Source organism: Carya illinoinensis, chromosome 16, assembly GCF_018687715.1.
Source record: "Carya illinoinensis cultivar Pawnee chromosome 16, C.illinoinensisPawnee_v1, whole genome shotgun sequence".
In the NCBI taxonomy this organism is placed as follows: Eukaryota; Viridiplantae; Streptophyta; class Magnoliopsida; order Fagales; family Juglandaceae; genus Carya; species Carya illinoinensis.
The window spans coordinates 11019700-11039161 of NC_056767.1; the positions used below are offsets into that span (position 1 = coordinate 11019700).

At 35.8% G+C, this 19462-nt stretch overlaps 1 protein-coding gene across 3 annotated transcripts; it reads left to right on the forward strand.

Annotated features, from left to right (window-relative positions):
• Positions 1-938: 938 nt before the first annotated feature.
• On the forward strand, positions 939-12058 carry LOC122298538 (probable disease resistance protein At4g27220). 3 transcript variants are annotated; one of them, XR_006239439.1, is made up of 7 exons: positions 939-1073; positions 5728-8330; positions 8624-9424; positions 9983-10663; positions 10767-10811; positions 11446-11531; positions 11607-12058. XR_006239439.1 is itself a non-coding variant. In XM_043108327.1 (6 exons), exons 2-5 carry the CDS (start codon positions 5808-5810, stop codon positions 10806-10808), a joined length of 4047 nt encoding a protein of 1348 aa, XP_042964261.1. In that variant the 5' UTR covers positions 939-1073; positions 5728-5807; the 3' UTR covers positions 10809-10811; positions 11607-12058. The 3 variants fall into 3 exon arrangements, 2 of the variants coding, with proteins under 2 accessions (XP_042964261.1, XP_042964262.1); XM_043108327.1 differs by lacking the exon at positions 11446-11531; XM_043108328.1 differs by lacking the exons at positions 11446-11531; positions 11607-12058 and adding an exon at positions 11050-11434.
• Positions 12059-19462: the final 7404 nt, after the last annotated feature.

Consider the following 19462-nt stretch of genomic DNA (forward strand, 5'->3'; position numbering starts at 1 on the left):
TTTTTCTGTTAATTTTTCTTTCCTGAAAAGTTCAATAACATCTAAGGGAAAACCACAAGAATTTATTAAGTATGGAACCCAGAACAATTTGGATTTCCATTGTCAAAAACGGTGTGGCATTCTTTTTTGTCCTTTCTCAAAGACTTCCATTAATGGTAGACAGATTAAATGTAAATCCAAAAGAAGACCTCTAATCATTCCCAACCATAATTTCCCTGAACTACATAACATCTCACTGAAAATATGAAGAATCTAAAAAACAAGGAGTTTTCAATTTCAAATGTTTTTCCCTCATGACTCAATCGCCTTCAGATCTATAACGAATTCAACCGATCAAATGCAGAGACATTTGGCATATTTCTAAAAGAATATTGGAATAAAAAGACGAACCAAAACCTGTTCAAACATTTCCTTCACCCTCTCAGCCTTAAAAATCAGATCTTGTGTCACTATGAACTCCTATGGCATCAAACATGCAATAACTAGAAATAGTTGGTGATCTATTTTTCAGAGTATGCACTGAAAACTAGTTTTTTAGAACGTAAAGTTGGAATCTGCTTCCATTCCAATGGGGAGTGGCTTCGAGGGAAGTTAGTAATGCTTGTAAAGAAAAGAACTTCAATAGCAAAATGGCCTAGCAAGAATCACATTTTCTTTGCCATTTTCCTTCTTTCTTTTTTACTTTTTCTTTCTTTTTTCTTTTATCATAACTTAACGAAATGATAGTAAGTTACTGTTGTAGAAAGTGAATCTTCACTTGCTTACACGTATCCTTTCCTCAAGATTGGTTTGCAAGTAATGTAGGAATGCATGTGAAGAAAAGAACATAATCGACAAAATTGCCAAGAAAGAACCAGAACCTCATTTTCTTGCAAAAGGCATTTAGACTTGTATAAGTAGACACAAGAAATAATGGGCGTTCCCCTACCATCTTTGTGATTTCTATCTAAACTACATTTTGCTCAAAATCGCTCTGCTGCTCTGCTATTGTTTTCCAACGTCACTTTCTCAAATCCATACATACATTTCTGTGTTACATATATACTTTCTGCTTTCAAGAGGAGGCCGTAGAGGTTAGTCCCAGAAACTTTCACTTCTTTCTTTCGATGTTTCTCTGTCATGTTTTTCTTTTAATTCTCTACTAATTTCATTTTTTCTATGTAATACTTCTTGGATCTATAATTGCGAATATATAAATGGTAAACAATTTCTCATAGGCTATGGGTCCTCCTTGGCATATGTCGGTTTTAGGACCCTATTCTCTTCTTCTTCTTTCTTTTTATTTTTTATTTTTTATTTTTTATTTTTGGGTTTAAACTTATATTCTTGCATACAGCTAGGCCTGCCAGCTAGGCATAGTTACCTGACCCCAGCCTAGGGCAGGCGGGGTTGCCCGCCCGCAACAGTGGCAGACAGGCGAGCACCCTAATTATAAATACTATGTTTTTGTCTCATCTCATTTGTCTCTTTCCTAGTTCTTGGCCGTCCTCCCTTCCTCTCTTCTTATCTTCTCCCCTCTTCTCTTCTCTTTTTCCTTTATCTTTTCTCCCCCTTCCTTTCATGCTTCAATGGCCGTTCAACGTCCTCTCTCATCTCCTCCCTCTTCTCTTCTTCTTCTCCTCCTTCTCTAGGCCGGCTTCTCTTTCTGTTGCCATGGGTCACAAGTCACGGCCAAGCCACAGTCTATGACGATAAGACCACAACTTGGATATGGGGACAACTGTGACCCATGATTGTGGCCGTGGCTTTGTAAGTTAAAGACTTGCGACGATGAGTTTGGGTCTGCGAGTTTTATGACCCACGACTATCACCATGGGCCATAGAGATATCATGGCCATGGATCTTTATGAGTCATGGCTGCAGCCTGCGGTAGTGGCCTATCAATCTGTGCACATATATTAAGATTTGTGCGATTTGTAACTTTGTTGTGCTTTGTTTTTTTTTTTTTTTTTGTTTGTGCAATTTTTCTGATTATATGTGATTTTGTTAGATTTTTTTGTAGAAAATGTATTGTTGAATGGGATGGTTAGACGGTGGTTGCGTCAATCCACCCGCCTAGCATGTGGATGTGGACAGTCACCTCGCCCAAGCAGAGATGTGGTGCAGGGTAGATTTAGGGCTAGATTGGGTAATGAGATGAGATGTGAAATTCTCAAAAAATTTCAACAATTTATTTCCAAACATCACTAAAAAAAATAAAATACTTTTCAATTTCAAATTTTTAAATTTTGCTTCTAATCATTACTCAATCATTATAAATTTTACAAACTTTAAAAAAAAAAAAAAAAGCCTCAAACATCAATACAACTTTTTCTTTCTCATTTTTCAACACCTAATAAAACATCTTAATCCAAATTATTTTACTATTATTCAGTGTATTTATAGAATTCTAAGATAGTCCAAGTGCCCAAATGAACCCTTAGTCACCTAGTCCAACAGAACAGGCTGTGGGATGGGTGGCTACCCTCCGTATAGGTCAAGTAGCACCCCTACATACAACAACTAATATTCAAAAATCAAAGAATATATAGTTCGCATTTATTTTAGTATAAATTTTTATTGTAGGTATATATTTTCAATATTTTTCTTTAATGCATATATAATTGCCTACACGTTAACCTTTGCCCCTATAAAAAATTAGAGCCATGTCCATTTGTCTTTATAACCTACAACCCAATTGAATAGTTGAAAGGAGTCGCAAAAATTAAGAAGCTAGGAGATTGATGATATTAAATTCTCTATTGGGGTGTATTGTCGTTTCTTTTTTGTTTATTCTTTCTCGTTCAATGAATCTTGATGACTATTTTTTCATAGAATACAAATTATATTGATCTATTGTATTAAAAAAGTAAATACTTTTCTTTAAGAATTTAGAATTTCCTAATGATAACTCATTTCAAATAGATGAGTTTTTGACTGAACTTGAAAAGAAAGTTCATTTTGAAATTTAGTAAAAATTTGCTCACAGATGATTTTGAAGATCTAAAACAATAGCAAGTTTTATTTTGATAGTTAATTGAGGTAAAACTTAAATATATAACTAAATAATTACTTAATGATAGCAACTAATGTAGTGTTGAGCTGCCTCAAAGTATGAGGCCGCACAATAAATGTTTTTCAGTATTTGGTGAAGTTTCGTGGTTGTTAGTCTAAGACACAGTCTTAGTATTTATGCCCTTTGAATAGTAGAGCACCACAACTCCAATCAACTTGAAGAAAAGTAATAAGATGAGGAGATAGGTAGAATCGAACTAAATAGTAGGGTTGCTATATGGGTGGATAGCCACCCCTTCTGCACCCCATTCTCGTCTGGGTAGGTGGCTAAATCTCACCCTTGCACCTTGTCCCAACCCGCATCCTTGATCATCTACATCCACTTATCAAACAGGTGGATTAACACCATCACCAGTTGGCCACCCCATCTAACAATATATTCTTCACCAAAAAATAGCACAAAATTACAAATACATTAAACAAATCGCAAAACACCAACTAAAAAACCTCATATTTGTGCATAGAAATACAAATTGTGGCTCATAAAGCTTATAGACCCGGTCGTGGGTCATAAAACTCATAGACCTATGATAGCAACCATGGTGATTAAACTCACAAACCCGCGACAACAGTTGTGGATCATAAAACTCGCAGATCCATAGGCGCAATTTTGAGTCTTTAACTTACAAATTCACAATAACAACCGTAGTTATGGGTTGTAGAGAGATACGACTTTGGCATGAGAGGAAGGGAGTAAGAAGCGTCAACATGCGATGAAATATGGTAGGAGAGAGGTGCGATGTCAGCATGAGAGGAAGAAGAAAAGGAGAAGAGACTATATGAGAAGAGAAGGCCATGCAAAGGGAAAAGAAGGGAGAGAGAAGAGAGGTGGGCGATGAGAAGAAAGTGAGTAGAGAAAAGAGTTTAGGGTTTTATATTATATATATAAATTAACGAGGCGGGTAGGTGAAATGCTAGGTAGGTGGGGTACCCACACCCACCAACATGGTCTCTCTCTCTTCTTTTTTATTTTTATTTTTTTGGTCTTTAGCACCTGCTTGCATCAGCACCCATGGCAGATAGGTTGCCTGCCCATTCCCTAAAAGGTGGGTTGGGCTGGTGGGCTAGGTTGTGAGGGGTTGTCGTAAACTCAACTAGATAGTTAGAATTGAAATGTATTTTATTTTTTAGTATGTAAAAGTAGATAGGTAGAATTTACAAGTTCTAGAAGAGATTTTTGTAAAATATGATTTTTGATTTTGTTTTTTTAAAGTTATCTTTTATGCAAGCGTAAGTAAATGATTGGAAATATATATATTTTAAATCTATTCTTTTAATTTTTAAAAGATGTTTGGCTTGAAATTAAAATTTTTATAAAAAAAAAAAAAAATCTCAAAATTAGCAAAAACCAAATATTCCCAAAGTTTGGACAAAGATAATTGTGGCTGTGGTCTACTTGTTTACGGGGGAACAAACTCTTTTCTAGTGTATAGTTGTAGCTTGAGAATATTTTCATCAAAATAGTTTTTATTGTTTGGTGTGCATAATCTTTTATGTAAATGTAATTTTTTATGTGATAGATGTAGTATTAATGCAGAAGCTTAAACTTCTATAAAGCAAGAAATCTCTTTGTGCATATTAAGATTTATATAGTTAGGGCCTGTTATTCAATTTTTTTGAACTATTCAATTTTGTTTTTTACTCTTATGATATGAAACCCCAAGCGAAATGGACCTGGGTATTTTAATTTGCATGCCTAAGACCAAATATATATATATTCCTAAAGCTGGACTATTAGGGGTGAAAAAAAAGAACCGATGAACTGGTGGAGAGTTCAGTTTGGTTCTAAATCGATTCGGTCCGGTACCGATTTCATTTTTTCAAAATTAATCGAAATCAATCCGGTTCCGGTTTTTCTTTTCCTAACACCGGATCGGACCAATTCATATAAATATATATTTTAAAATTTTATATTATATAAAATATTTTTTATATCTAATATATATAATTATATATAAAATAATATTGTATTATATGCAAAATTACTAATTAAAATAACATTAAATTTTAAAATCCTATATAAATAATTATATATTATCACTATAGTCTAAAGTATCAGTAGTAATACTAATACAATATCACTATATATTGTTATATATTATAATATATCATTATAGTCTATAATATAATTTTAATATATATTATAATATACTACAATATATTATCAAGATATTATTATATACTATAATATATATAGCATATTATATATACTAGATATATAATATATCGGACCCTAAAGTACTGGTTTATGGATGTAACCGGTTTGGTATTGATTTTTCAAATCTTAAAACTGGTGTATACCAATTCGGTTATAAAATATGTTCAAAACCGAACTGAACTCAACCCGTTACACCCCATGGATTACATGGGTTTAAAGTGGGCTTGGGCTTAGATTTCATAAGAAAAAAATGATTTTGGACCTAGGATTACAAACTACAATAAGTAGGTCTATTTGGTGAATTTTCTAAATATCTATCTTGCACCAAAGGGCCGAAACCCATTAATTGGGACATATAGTGACTTGTACTTTGATCGTCCTGTGTGATATTCCTAAAGGCATTCATTTCATTTTAGTGTTTCTTCAATATTCCTTTGCCCCAATTTTCCATTAAACTTTTTTTTTCTTTTTTTTTTAATGGTTTTTTGATGTTTTTCTTCTCTGATTGTAAACAGGTAGAAGTAGACTTTGTCTTGTTATTTATCAAAGAAGTTAAAAAAACCAAAACCAAAAACAGAAAACTACTTTTGAAAAAATGGAAATCCTTTCATCAATTATTGTAAAAATAGGAGAATACTTGGTTCTTCCAATTGGAGAACAATTTGGCTATCTTATTTCCTACAAGAGTAGTATCATGATTCTTCAAGAGAAATTTTCGAAGCTACGTGAGAAAAAGGAGGCGGTGCAACAATCTGTTGATGGAGCCCTATGGAATCAAGAAGTAGTCCCAAGTGAAGTTAACACGTGGCTAACAAATGTGGGGGAAAGAATTGAAGAAGTGCAAAAATTCCTTGAAGAAGATGTCAAAACTAACAAGATGTGCATGAATGGTTGGTGTCCTAATATGAAAATCCGGTATTCCTTGGGCAAGAAAGCTCAGAAGAATACTCGAGCCATCGTTGAGTTGCTAGAAGAAGGTGGAAAATATGACAAGGTGTTCAATATTTCACCCCCATTGAAAGTGAGATCATCAACCACAGAACGGTTTAAGGATTTTAGATCACGACAAGCAATGATTCGAAATGTTTTGGAGGCTCTAAGGGATGAAAAAATCGACATGATTGCAATATGTGGTATGGGAGGTATTGGCAAGACAGAAATGGCAAAAGAAATAGCTAGAAGAGTCAAAGCTGATGATTTATTCCATGAAGTTGCCATTGCAGTTGTGTCTCAAAGTCCAAACTTGACAAAGATTCAAGGTGAACTTGCAGAAATGCTAGGTGCGAGACTTAATGCAGAGAGTTTACAAGGAAGAGCAAATGAATTATATTCAAGACTGACGAAGAGTAAGAGTGTCCTTGTGATATTGGATGATGTTTGGGACCCACTTGATCTTGAGGTTGTTGGAGTTTACCATGCATTAAAAGAAAAGAGCTGCAAAATCTTGTTGACGTCAAGAAGTGAAGAAACTTGCAATCAGATGAGATTTCAAAAGATTTTTCGAATTGGACTTTTATCCAAAGAAGAAGCTTGGAATTTTTTCAGAGAGATGGCAGGTGATTGTATCAATGCCCCTAATCTAATCTCAATAGCAAAACAGGTTGTGAGGGAATGTGCATGTTTGCCCATTGCTATAGTGACGGTTGGAAGTGCTCTTAGAAACAAAAGAGATGAATTTGAGTGGAAAGCTGCACTGCACCAACTTAAAATGTCTATCCCACAAAATATCCCTGGTCTACATCCAAAGGTATATTCTAGCATAGAGTTCAGTTACAATTATTTAGGAAGTGATGAAGCCAAATCATGTTTGTTGCTATGTTGTTTGTATCCCGAAGATTATGATGTTCCAATTGAGCATTTAGTCAGGTATGGAGTTGCAAAAAGGTTTCTTAAAGGCTTTAGTATTGTGGAACAAATAAGAGCACATGTCAACACAATAGTTCGGAATCTTCAAAGATCAAATCTCTTGTTGGTTAGCAAAAGCATCGAATGCGTCAAAATGCATGATATTGTACGAGATGTTGCTATATCAATTGCATCCAGAGATGAACATGGTTTTATGGTAGAGTTGGATAGAAGACATGAAGAATGGCCACAAAAGGACACATATGACAGTTACACCACAATTTCTCTTTTACTTGGAGAAATGAAAGGGCATCTTGATGGGTTGAAATGTCCCAAACTTCAACTTTTGCGACTATCATGTTTAAAGGATTCAGAAATATTGCTAGGCAATTTATTTAATGGGATGAATGAGCTAAGGATGTTGTCTTTACAAGAAGGCTGCTTCTCCTTGAATTCATTGCCACCATCAATCCAGATCCTCGAAAACCTTCGTATGTTGAATCTTGAGAGCTGTCGTTTAAGAGATGTGTCAGCAATTGGAAGCCTTGGAAAACTAGAAATTCTTAGTTTTCATGATTCCAAGATCGAGGAGTTACCATGGAAAATAGGAAATCTTAGTCAATTGAAGTTGCTAGATATGAAGGGATGCAATTATCTAAAGCGAATTGCAGCTGGTGTCTTATCCAATTTATTTCGACTACAAGAGTTGTACATGCCAAGATTCAAGAACTGGAAATGTACTACTACGATGGAAGGAAATGGAGAAGGAACAAGTAACAATGCAAGCCTTGCTGAACTAATTCCTTATTTTGGTCAAATGACGGTTTTAGAAATTAGCGTACTAAGTATCGGGTGCTTGCCTAAAGAATTGCACTTCAGTAACTCCAGTTTGAGATTTAGGATAAACACTGAAGATGATGGGAGATATTTATTTGAAAATGAAATTAGCCTCGAAGGGGAGGATGCAAATGATCTTGGAAAAATTCTGGAAATGGTCATTAGTAGGGGTGTTTTTGGCAACCAAATTCATTGTCGAATAGCTAAGTGCAAGCGTTCGGAAAGTATATTTTGGTTGGCCATGGTGAGAGATTTGGTTCAACTCAAATCGTTAGAGGTTTTACATTGTGAAAAGATACAAGAACTTTTTTCAGAGGAGGGAGAAGATAAGGAGAAAGTCATTGGTGATGCCATTACATTGCCGAAGATGGAAAAAATACGACTATCTTCCTTACCAAGGCTCATTGGTATCTCTAAATCCATGAACTTGGTTGAGGTATGTTCTCCCAATTAATAGTACATCTATGATTCACATTCTATATAGATTAATTCAAAGATCAAATCTCTTGAAAATTTCTAAAGAGTTAACGGTTTTATACTACTGCTGGAAAAATTTAGCTTTCTTGCTGAAAGAATTTGTAATTTAGAAATATGATTTTCGTTGGGAATAAACATCTTATTAATTTCCTATCTTAAGGATATACATTATATATAAATATATATATATTTTTTTATATTTGAAAACTAATACACACAACATTGTAATGGTTGAATTAATGGATTAAATAGGTTGAAGGAGGAGGCAACACTTCATCAACAACCCTCTCTCATAAACTATTTTCATCCAACACCATTTTCTGGTTTCCCAATTTGAAATTCCTTGAAGTAGATGATAGTGGATCACTAGAAGTGATATTTGATCTGGAAGGACTAAAGGTCATAGAGAAATGCCAGCCCATCCTAGCACTTTCTCAATTAACAAGTCTACATTTCCGGTTGTTAGATGAGATGGCACATGTGTGGAAGAATATTCCAAGAGGATTTCAAGGTTTTCAAAAATTAAAATCAATTAAAATCTGGAAATGTTGTAATCTTAGAAGTTTGTTTCCTTTTTCTGTTGCAAAACTACTTGTTCACCTTCAAAAGGTACAAATAAGTTTTTGCCAATTGATGGAAAATATTATTGAAAGAGAGGACGAAGGTGGAGATGAAAGGAAAGCAGATATTATTGTATTCCCTCAAATTCAAACCTTCCATCTACATGGTCTAGAAAATCTTGTGAGTTTCAGTAGTGAAGCCCATTCTTTTGAGTGGCCATCCATAGAGGAGATTGCTTTGTTTAATTGTCCAAAATTAAAAACATTTGATTCTGAAGTTCAAAGCGAAAAAAAGCTAAGAAAGAAGGATACAAAATTGGATGCAAGAGCCCCCCAAGTGCCTAGTGCTGGCTCCTCCTCAACAAGAGAATCTTTTAGATTTTTCAATCGATGCCTAGAGTTGTCTGGTGTACGACGGCATAGGAGTTACAATCCAGACCAAGGATATTGCAGCTCCACATCGGGAGAGAGCAAACACAACCTTAACAAAGAGGTATGTGCATCAAAACTAAGGTTTATTTATTATTATTTTTATTTATAACTTTTTTGAAACACTTTGTCTTCTACTATTTCTTTTCATTTTAACTTTTAAAAAGTTTCTTTTTATTTGTTTATCTTCATATTTTAAATTTAAACCTATAAGAGTACGTACTATTGCTTTGAGTAAAACAGAAAAACAAAAGCAAATCTTTTCCCTCCGTCCTTTTTATATCAGTACATTTACGTCACTTTAAAAATTAAAAATTAAATTTTGGAGAACTTCACTTTATATATTAAAAACAAAACTATCACTCGTTTTTCAAAGAATACTAGAAATTATTAAAACTAACGATTCTTTTATTTTAGAGATTGAATTTGATCTAAAACTCATATAGGGTGATTGAATAAATTTATTTTTCCTTACTATAAATTATAATAATCTAGTCACCTAACTACCCTTAATTAGTTTAGAACAAGAATTTAAAAAAAAAAAAAAGAAAAAGAAAAAGAAAAAAAGAGAGAGTTCCTCAAGTCTACATTTGACAGTGTCATTTTTTAAATGTTTTGGTAGGTTACATTGACGAATCAAGATGAGCTTGAAAATCAAACAAAGATGTGCTCTCTTTTTCCATACAACTTGATCGAAAGTTTGGAAAATCTTAAAAAACTTTTGGCATCTAAATGTGATTCACTGGAAGTGATATTTGAACTTGAAGGACTAAATGTTGAAGAAAGCAATATATTCAATAACTTGGCAGAGTTGTCATTAAAAACTTTACCGAAAGTGCTGAATATATGGAAGAAAGGTCCACGAGATATCAAGGGATTCAATAACTTGAGGTTGCTAAAAGTATGGGGATGTGATAGTTTGAAATGTTTATTCACACTATCCATAGCAAAACTTCTTGTGAAGTTAGAGAAAATAGAAGTACATTACTGCAACCAAATGGAAGAAATCCTTGCAAAAGAATCAGGAGACGAGAAGAAAAGAGATGTGATTACATTCCCTCAAGTGAAGACCCTCTCGCTCAGGGGTTTACCAAAATTAGAATGTTTTTGCAATGAGGCGATAGCTTTTGAGTGGCCGTCTTTGGAAAAAATGACAATTGTTGGATGTGAAAAATTAAAAATGTTTGTTTCAACAAGTATGCAAACACCTAAGCTAAAAGGAGTGCATACAGGGTCTGAAACTTTTCAACCAATGATAGAAGGAGACCTCAATACCACCATACAACACATTATCAAAAGAAAGGTATGTTACCTAGCAGGTTTCCCAAATTGCTGGTGAATTTGCAAGAGATATTAAACATGAGTATATATAGCGGTATTTTAAGTTTCTGTTTTCAAAATTTCAGGCGAATTTACAGGAGATCTCACAGAGCTCCAGGTCTCCATAGCAGGTTAATTCCTCAATTCGATCAATTTCATTGTATTTATGACTTCTTTTTTTTCTTTGGTTGCATTTCTCAATTTTCTCTAATAAATTAGCAACCGGAGAGTTTATTATCAATTTTTCTCTCATCATGTGAAATGTGAACGAGCTCCCCCAATTAAATACTTTGTGAAAAAAATCATATTAAAGCACCGGTTTCTTTATGTTGGTTTTTCTTGCCCTACCCCTGAGAGATTGTCTTGCAGCTTTGGAGTTTCTGGAGCTGCTGAAATGGCACCATCAGTTTCGTTGATATCAATAAGATTCCTAGATGCAAAATTGCGTCTCTTGTGGTTGGTCATTTCATTGGGCATTTCCAATAATTTGCCGTATAGTTTAATCTTACAATTCTGCTACATACAGTCTCAATTCAGAACTCATTTTCATTCCTTTCTCAAAAGAAAAGCTGATATCCTCATTTCATTCTCGTTCCTCTCTCTAAGAAAAGCTGAGATCCTCATATTCTCTTTCCTCCATCCTCTCTCTCAGCCCTCCACCGTGCTTGGTGAGTTTCGGCCTCATATTCATCATCTTGATAGGCATGTACGCATTCAAATGGTTCATCACCTTGATATGGGAAAGAATTTTTGTTTGACTTGTAGAGCCTGCTTGTCCCCATTTCGAGGTTGTTTTGGTTGCCAAGAATGGTGCTTGCTGGCACTTTAGAATTTGTCTTGCATGGGATCAGGTGATGTGACGAGAAAATAATTTCTAATTTTCTGCCATCTTAATGATCTATCTAACTGATCTGATTTTTTTTTAGACCTGCATGGAGCAATGGGAGAGAATATGGGGAGTCTGTTATGATCCCGTTGTAAGGCGATGTCATTTGCTGGAGGTTAAGTAGATGCAGGATGCAGTGTTTTGGTGAGGATGTGGAGATTCAGGACTACCATCAAGTGCACCATTTTGGGCAAGGGGATAGTGGAACTCAACATTTCACCTATTATAATAAAGTCCCTTTCCATTCTACAGTAGCTTATTTCCGTGTATTACTTTATTGTCTTATTTCTTGCTTTCCGTTAGTTATGAACACGTGTTAATTAATGTATGGTTCTGTTAATTCCCCTGCATGGGATATAATGGGAGGGAGGGGAAATTGCTGAGATATTCTGGAATCTGGAAAAGTAGTCTGAACTTGTATTTGCATTTTGGAGGTTTGGGAGCCCTCGAAGTTACTCCCGTATATCAATACTTAGTAGTGCATTTCCTTTATAGTAATTTGTCAAACATCTAGTGTGCCTTCTGCTTGTTCATCGCTGCAACCATATCCCTTAGCTTTCCATCATATTCCCTTAATATAATACATTCAATGCATCAGTAAAGCATGTTCTTAACAAGTTTGCCCAGTTTCCCGTGCTGAGGTTTCAGAGTGAAGACCAAGTATTTGAGAAAAGTTTTCATTGAGAATGTATTCCTTTACAAAGTAGTGTTGTATATTCACTTGCACCATTCAATGACCCTTATGGTCCTATTTATACAAAACTGACTTTTTAGAAATAAAGAGGATATATTCTAGACTTTCTATACTTTGGGACCACAAAAGATAATTCCACAATTATGTTATTATGTAGCTGCCAATCCAGAATCTTCTAGGTGCAATGAAATGTGCTCAGACGTGAGCCCTTCCTTCATGGTTTGATCCTTGCTATGTTGATCTGCTACAGCAGCTACCATTGCCTCAACAGTCCCCTGTGATCCAAGCAGCACATTAGAAATGGTCAGGCTTGATCGTTGATGAGCAAATCGAGCTGAGGATAAGGGTTTAGTGAAGATATATGCAATTTGATCCTTGTTAGATAGGAAGGATACTTGAAGAGCTTTAGATACCACACGGTCTCTAACAAAGTGATAATCCAAATCAACATGCTTAGTATGAGAGTACAAAATGGGATTAACTGTCAAGTAGGTAGCACCCAAGTTATCACACCATAAAGTTGGTGGATCAGTGAGAAAAATTCATAATTCTTTTAGGTGAGACTGTAGCCACAACAACTCACATGCAGTATTAGCCACTGCCTTGTATTCGGCTTCAGTAGAAGATCAGGCAATTGTGGGTTGTTTCTTTGAACCGAAAGAAATTAAATGGGAGCCAAAATAAATGCAAAAGCCGCAAGTGGATTTGCAGTCATCTGGGCAGCCAACCCAATCAGCATTCGAGAAGGACCTTCAAGAGTCATAAGTTTCATGGATGATGACATAGGAGTTGAAACTGATTTGGACTTATGCATGTTAGTATGAATTAATAGATTCAAAATATATTTTGATTGAGAAGGAGAAAATGGGTAGGAGAAGAAGAAGATTTGAGAGAGTGAGAAGGAGAAACTGATAGAGTATGGGTTGGATGGAGTGGTGGGCTTGATGTAAGCAGGTGCTAAGGGTTAGGTGGGTTGGTTGGTGGGCTGGATAAAAGGGAAGGAGATGGGCCAGTTGAAGTCAGATGAGGGGGTAAAGAATTTGGTGAGGAAGGCATAAGGGAGGTAGTATGTGTGGGTCCAGTAGTGTGTGGAGTGGACTGAGAGGAGTGAATGGGCTAAGTAACAAATGGGAATTCAGTCTCAACAAATGTGACATCCCGAGATATGTATTTCTAGCCTGTGGGTATGTGCAAACAAATGTAGCCCATATGATCTAGGCTGTAGCCCATAAATACACACAACTTGGATCTAAAATCAATTTTGTGACGATTTGATGGTCGTAAGTTGGGCCAACAGGCAATTCTAAAGGTATGCAAAAACTTATGATCAGGTGGTTGATTAAACAAGGTTTGATAAGGAGAAGAATTCTGAAGAATTGTTGTGGGCATTCAGTTAATGAGGTAAACTGCGGTTTGGAAGGCCTCAGCCCAATATTTATGTGGGGCTGAGGCATGTTCTAAAAGAGACAAGCATGTCTCAATAATGTGTCGGTGATGTCTTTAGACACTACCGTTTTGGGCATGTGAATAAGGGCAAGTATCTCAATGAGTAATTCCACACGATTTAAGCAAGGATTGAAGTGGACGAAACACCCCACCCCAGTCCGATTGCACGAAAATTACATTAATGGAGAATGTGTTGCTCACATATTGCAAAAATACCAAAAAGATAGAGGAAACATTGGATTTAAATTGTATAACATCCATATGTATTTAGAGTAATCATAGAAAATAGAAAAATAAAACCGACATCCTAATGGAGATAACATAGGGGCAAGACCCCAGACATCCAAAAATAAAAGTTGAAAAGGTCTCTGTGATCGAGAAGGTAGTCGAATTGGTCACTGGAAGATGAAACTTGTGGAAAGTAAAAGAGGTTATGCGAGAGGAGGGGTGCCCAAGTCGGGCATGCTAGATCTGAAGGGTGGTTTTTTCACCAAGAAAAGCTTGTGGAGGGGCTGAACAGGTTGATGAAGAAGCTTCCAAAGTCGTCGAGCATGAAGGTAGAACATAGAGGCCATCTTTAACGGCTCCCTGAAGAAGTGCCACCTGAGTTCATAAATCCTTCACAAAGAAATGAGAGGAGTGAAATTCAAATTATACTGAGTTGTCCAAACAAAATTGACGAGCTGAAATTAAATTTTTCGCAATGGAAGGAACATGAAGAATATTGTGAAGAAGATATTTGCCAAATGGAGTGTTGAGATGAGCAAAGCCAACATTCTGAATTGGAAGTCAAGAACCATCTCCTATGCTGACTTGGTTAGTGCCGATATAAGGTGCAGAGTCCAAGTTAAGGTTTGAAAAATCGGCTGTGAAGTAGTTTGTAGCTGCTGTATCGGGGAACCATGGACTCGAGGAAGGGGTAGAGGGTAAGGAGGTGAAGTTGGCTGTGAGAGAGGGGGGAACAGGGGCTTGGTATGGCTAGTTAAATCAGTGATAGCATGAGATGGCTGTGTGACCGTGTTTATGGCAGACTTGGCAAAGAGGTCTGGTATTAGGCCGAGTGGAAAAGTAATTGGGAGTTTGTCCTCCTCGTCCACGACCGCGATGACCTCCTCGTTGATTGGGGTTTCTTCCTCTGTTTGAGTAACCGGCCTGACGTCAAGGGAGGTCGAAAGCTTGTGGCATGTGAAGCAATGTTGGTACCTGAAATCAGTGACTGAGTTTGGTGAGCCAAACGTGATTGATGATTAAGTAAAAAACTGTAAATCTGATGTGAGGATAATGGGTCGGGACAGGTTGTAATAAACGTGACAATTGACTCATAGTCTGAGCCAAGGCCAACCAACAGATAGATCAAAAATTGGGAAGATGACAGTGGATGTTCAGCTTCTCCAAGAGAAGCTGCGAGTGATATGGCTTTATGATAGTATTCTGAAATTGATTCAAAACCCTTTTTTAGAGTTGCAAGTTGATATTGAATTTGGACAACGTGTGCTGAGGACTGGGCAGCATAAAGAGTTTGAAGTGTAGTCCATACTTCGTTTGAAGTTTTACATTCAAGATAGTGAGAGAGAACGGTATCAGATAGAGATGAATTTATAGCAGATATGATCAATTGATCCTGCAGGAGCCACCGAGTATATTCGGGATTAACAGCTTCATCGATGGTGGAAGGAGGCTGAGGAAGAGTCCCATCTACATAGCCATAAAGCTGATGGTCCTTAAGAAAAGGTACAATTTGTGCTTTCCACAATAGATAATTATCTATAGTGAGTTTGAGAGTGATGAAGTGAGAGGCAAAGTTTAGAATGGAAGAATTGAGGGTTGGTGATGGGTATGAGGAAGCAGATTTTGGGATTTTGTCGTTGGACCCCATTTTTGAGTTCTGGAAGAAGAAAAAAAAGGAAAGGAGGTAGCGTGAGCTTTTTTCAAGCTCTGATACCATGCTAAGGTTTCGGAGAGAAAACCAATTGTTTGAGAAAAGTTTTCATTGAGAATGTATTCTTTCACATAGTAGTGTTGTATATTCGCTCGCACTATACAATGACCCTTTGGGTCCTATTTATACAAAACTGACTTAACAGAAATAAATTCTAGACTTTGGGACCACAAGAGATAATTCCACAATTTTGTTATTCTGCAGCTGCCAATCCCAAATCTTCTAGGTACGAAATGTGCTCAGATGCAAGCCCTTCCTTCATGGTTTGATCCTTGCTGTGTTGATATGCTACAGCAGCTACCATTGCCTCAACATGCCGCTAGGTTTTTCATTCCAAGGATATTGAGCATGTGATTGGTTTGGCTGGCTCTCATTCTTCTCTATTGGTATGTCTCCTCACCATGTAAGCTTTATTTTTGGTCTGCATTGAAATACGAACTTTCCACGATAGACCATGCTAGAGGAATAGAAAAAAACACCCTGCTCAATTACTGTAGGACCAAGCAGCAGCAGCCTCCTATACTGAACTTATGGGGATTATTTACTATACTCCTTTATTTTAGGTTATGTTATTTGGACTGAAGGTTTTCTTCTCGAGGGCATGTTGTTGTTCTATTGAAAAGGGCAAAGTGGAGTCACGGCCCAAAACAATACCGAGAGGAAGAATGCAATAAGTATCTATTTTTCAAATAATATCTTGCCTCTTAACGTTTAAAACCCAAGTGCCCAAGTGCCAGTTTTGCAGCATTGTCATCCGATTTCTTTTAGTAAAACTGTCTTGTTTGGTTATACAGTTCAGATAAAATGAGATAAGATGTTTTGTTGAAAGTTGAATAAAATATTGTTATAATATAATTTTTTAATATTTGTTTTGTTTTGGATTTAAAAAAGTTGAATTGTTTATTATATTTTGTATTAGGATTTGAAAATATTGTAATGATGAGATGAGATAGTGTAGGTTTGGGTAAACAAACGGTAATTATTTTTAGATTTAATGCAGATGGTTTTCTAAACTTGGCTGTGGTAGTATTTTGTTAGGTCGGTCATGCTAATTCATTCCATTGTTCGTTTATGTCAAGTGCTGGTGAAGTCAACTTTTTTTTTTATTTGATTCCAGAATGCTGATGATATTGAAGTAGATCACAGGGAGAGGCTGCTAAGTTGCAGTTTGATAAGAGCAATTTCTTAATGGTTCTAACACTTCGCAGTTCACCCTGCAGACTAAGGCAGCAAAACCAGTGCTGGGAAAGTGCTACGATCAGAAGGCAAAGAAGTTCTTCCTTATAGGGGTTATATTTCATTGCTGCCGCTTTTGGATTTTTCACGTGTTGGAGGGTACAATCTAGTTGTTTGACAAGTACTTAACTAATTAAACCCTAATTAAAGGTTGTAAATTGGCCCCATGATTAATTTGAAACATTTATTTGTAGAATTGAAGCATTGGAGGACCAAAAGAAGTGGGAGAAGCAGTGGTTCGAACCATTACAGGGTCAGGCAGACGTCCTGATGTTAAGGGGACATTGATAGAATCAACTTTGAGAGAGGATCTTATAATGAATGTCTAATATTACGAGCTGGAATTGATCAGAGTTGAGAGCCCTTCATTTCAGAGGCATAATCTTGCAGTTTGTTGCTCTCATGGTGGTTGGCTATTCACTCTAAATCCTCAGGCACCAGAATCCGCATGGCCAGGGGTGAAATCAGACTTGCACACGATGGCTGATTCATTTATAGTATTACTGAAACTGCACCTGCTGCAGAGTTTAATTAACCAAGCCCCGAGACAAAGTTGCATTGCTATTTTTCGATTACCATCTTTTCATTTCAGTTTTTTAAGGCAAGCAGGGAGATTGTTGATTGCAAAGATCCTCTTCAATTGTATGACTAATTTGGATGATACAATTATAGAAAGAGACAGACATCTCAGAATTTCAAACAAAGTTAACCCTATGTAAGAATCTAATACTGCATCTATGTCTCTACATTGGATCATTCAATTCGGTCAAGAAATTGGAGAGAATGTCCAAACAAACATGGAAACAAACAGTTTGAGCATGTAACTCCTAAAACACTGAAGTTGTTATTATTATTTTTTAAAGCAAATGTCTTTTTCTCCGGGAATACTCACAATAACATAAGAATGAAGATTTTTTGTTTATGATAAGGCTATTATGAGTTCAACAAAAATGGGTTAATGACAGCAAAATTCAACATCCTAGTAAAATAGTCAAACATAAAAAAAGACGGATGGAAGTGCTGAAGCACATGCACCAACAATCATATCAAACCATAAAATTCAAGATAAAGCCCACCATGCCACATGATAATTGCCTTGTTAAAGATCATGTCTTTCTAAAAAACATGCGTTTGAGGGAACCAGCATTCATATATCCTAGACAGGGAAGAGCTGACATGTTCATGTGATTTTCTTAAAAAAGAAATAATTTACAAATTTTCATGTGTGCTCAAAAAAGGAATCTATAAACTGAAACTAGTTTTTCAAATAATGATCCTAGCAAACTTTATAATTTCACTGGAGATCGAAGAGTTTTCATTGTCATACACTGTGTAATAGCCACAAGGCAGTATATGTTTCAAGTTATAATACCTCATTTATCATATATAAATATCTGATCACTTGTAGCGGAAGAAAACCATGGTTAAGGTTTAGATCTCAACCAACCCCTTTTCCTTTGTCCCCTGTTCTTTGTTTTTTTATCATGGTTGAGTAAGGAGTAGTTGTTTTGGTAGTATAGCTCAAGATGGCACTACAATTTAATTAGTAATTTTGTATGTATATGTTTCATTAAATGCATAATTGTGAGGCTATATTCGTCTAATGTTTTTTAGGATGTCACATTGACATGCATATGGGGTTTAATTTATAAGAAGAGGAAAGATCGAACTAAGCAACGTCACATTTAGAATGTAAAGCGATACTCATATATCCACATAAACTTAAAAAGAAATGTGATGGTTGTGCATTTTGGCATTTGATTGAGAGATTAATTAGTAGGAAAATGATTATTGAATGGACATGGTCGCTTTACATTAGACCCACGAGAATTTGAGTCTGATGCATCCCATTGAGGAATAAATCCCATATTGACTGTGGTCAAGATCTTGGACATGTTTATAAACAATGAGCAACTCTCTTTTGTTGAACTTGTTTAAAAAGATGAGTTAGGTTCATGAATTTTTTCATAGTATCATAGTCTACTATACAACAAATGAGGGGGCCCACACTATTTACCCCGTGATAAAGACTAAAAAAAAATACTAGCCTATACGTCAAGGAAGGTATATAGGAATAAATCCTACATTGCCTGCGGATAAAGTCTTGAGTATGTTTATAAGAAATGAGCAACTTTCTCTTATTGAACCGGTTTAATGAGATGAATTAGGCTTATAAATTTCTTCACAGTCAACCAAAATATTCAAACTGTTTGCTGTTTTTCAGTTTATCTTTCTTTTCTTTTATCAGAACTCAACGAAATATTGATAGTTACCGTTGTGGAAAGTGAATCTGCAATTTCTTACATTCTCTCTTATTTATTCTCTCTTGTTTATTCTTTCTTATTCAAGGAATCTTGATGACTATTTTGCCGTATAAACCAAATTATATTCATGTATTGTATTGGCGTTTCGAGTTACCTAACATTAAAAGATCAAACACCATGCACACATTCAACACTTGCAGAAACCTTGTACTGGACCCCACATTTAATAATGTAAAAAGAAAAATTTAATACTTTGGAAAAGTTCAAAACCAGAACTTTAAAAAACAATACAAACAAAAATTAAAAATTAAAAAATT

What these genes read in the sequence shown, in the direction of transcription:
- LOC122298538 (XM_043108327.1), top strand. Translation starts at nt 5,808, where the DNA reads ATGGAAATCCTTTCATCAATTATTGTAAAAATAGGAGAATACTTGGTT. An exon ending in AATCCATGAACTTGGTTGAG is followed by an intron (nt 8,331 to 8,623) that starts GTATGTTCTCCC and finishes TGGATTAAATAG; the next exon opens with GTTGAAGGAGGAGGCAACAC. An exon ending in AACACATTATCAAAAGAAAG is followed by an intron (nt 10,664 to 10,766) that starts GTATGTTACCTA and finishes TCAAAATTTCAG; the next exon opens with GCGAATTTACAGGAGATCTC.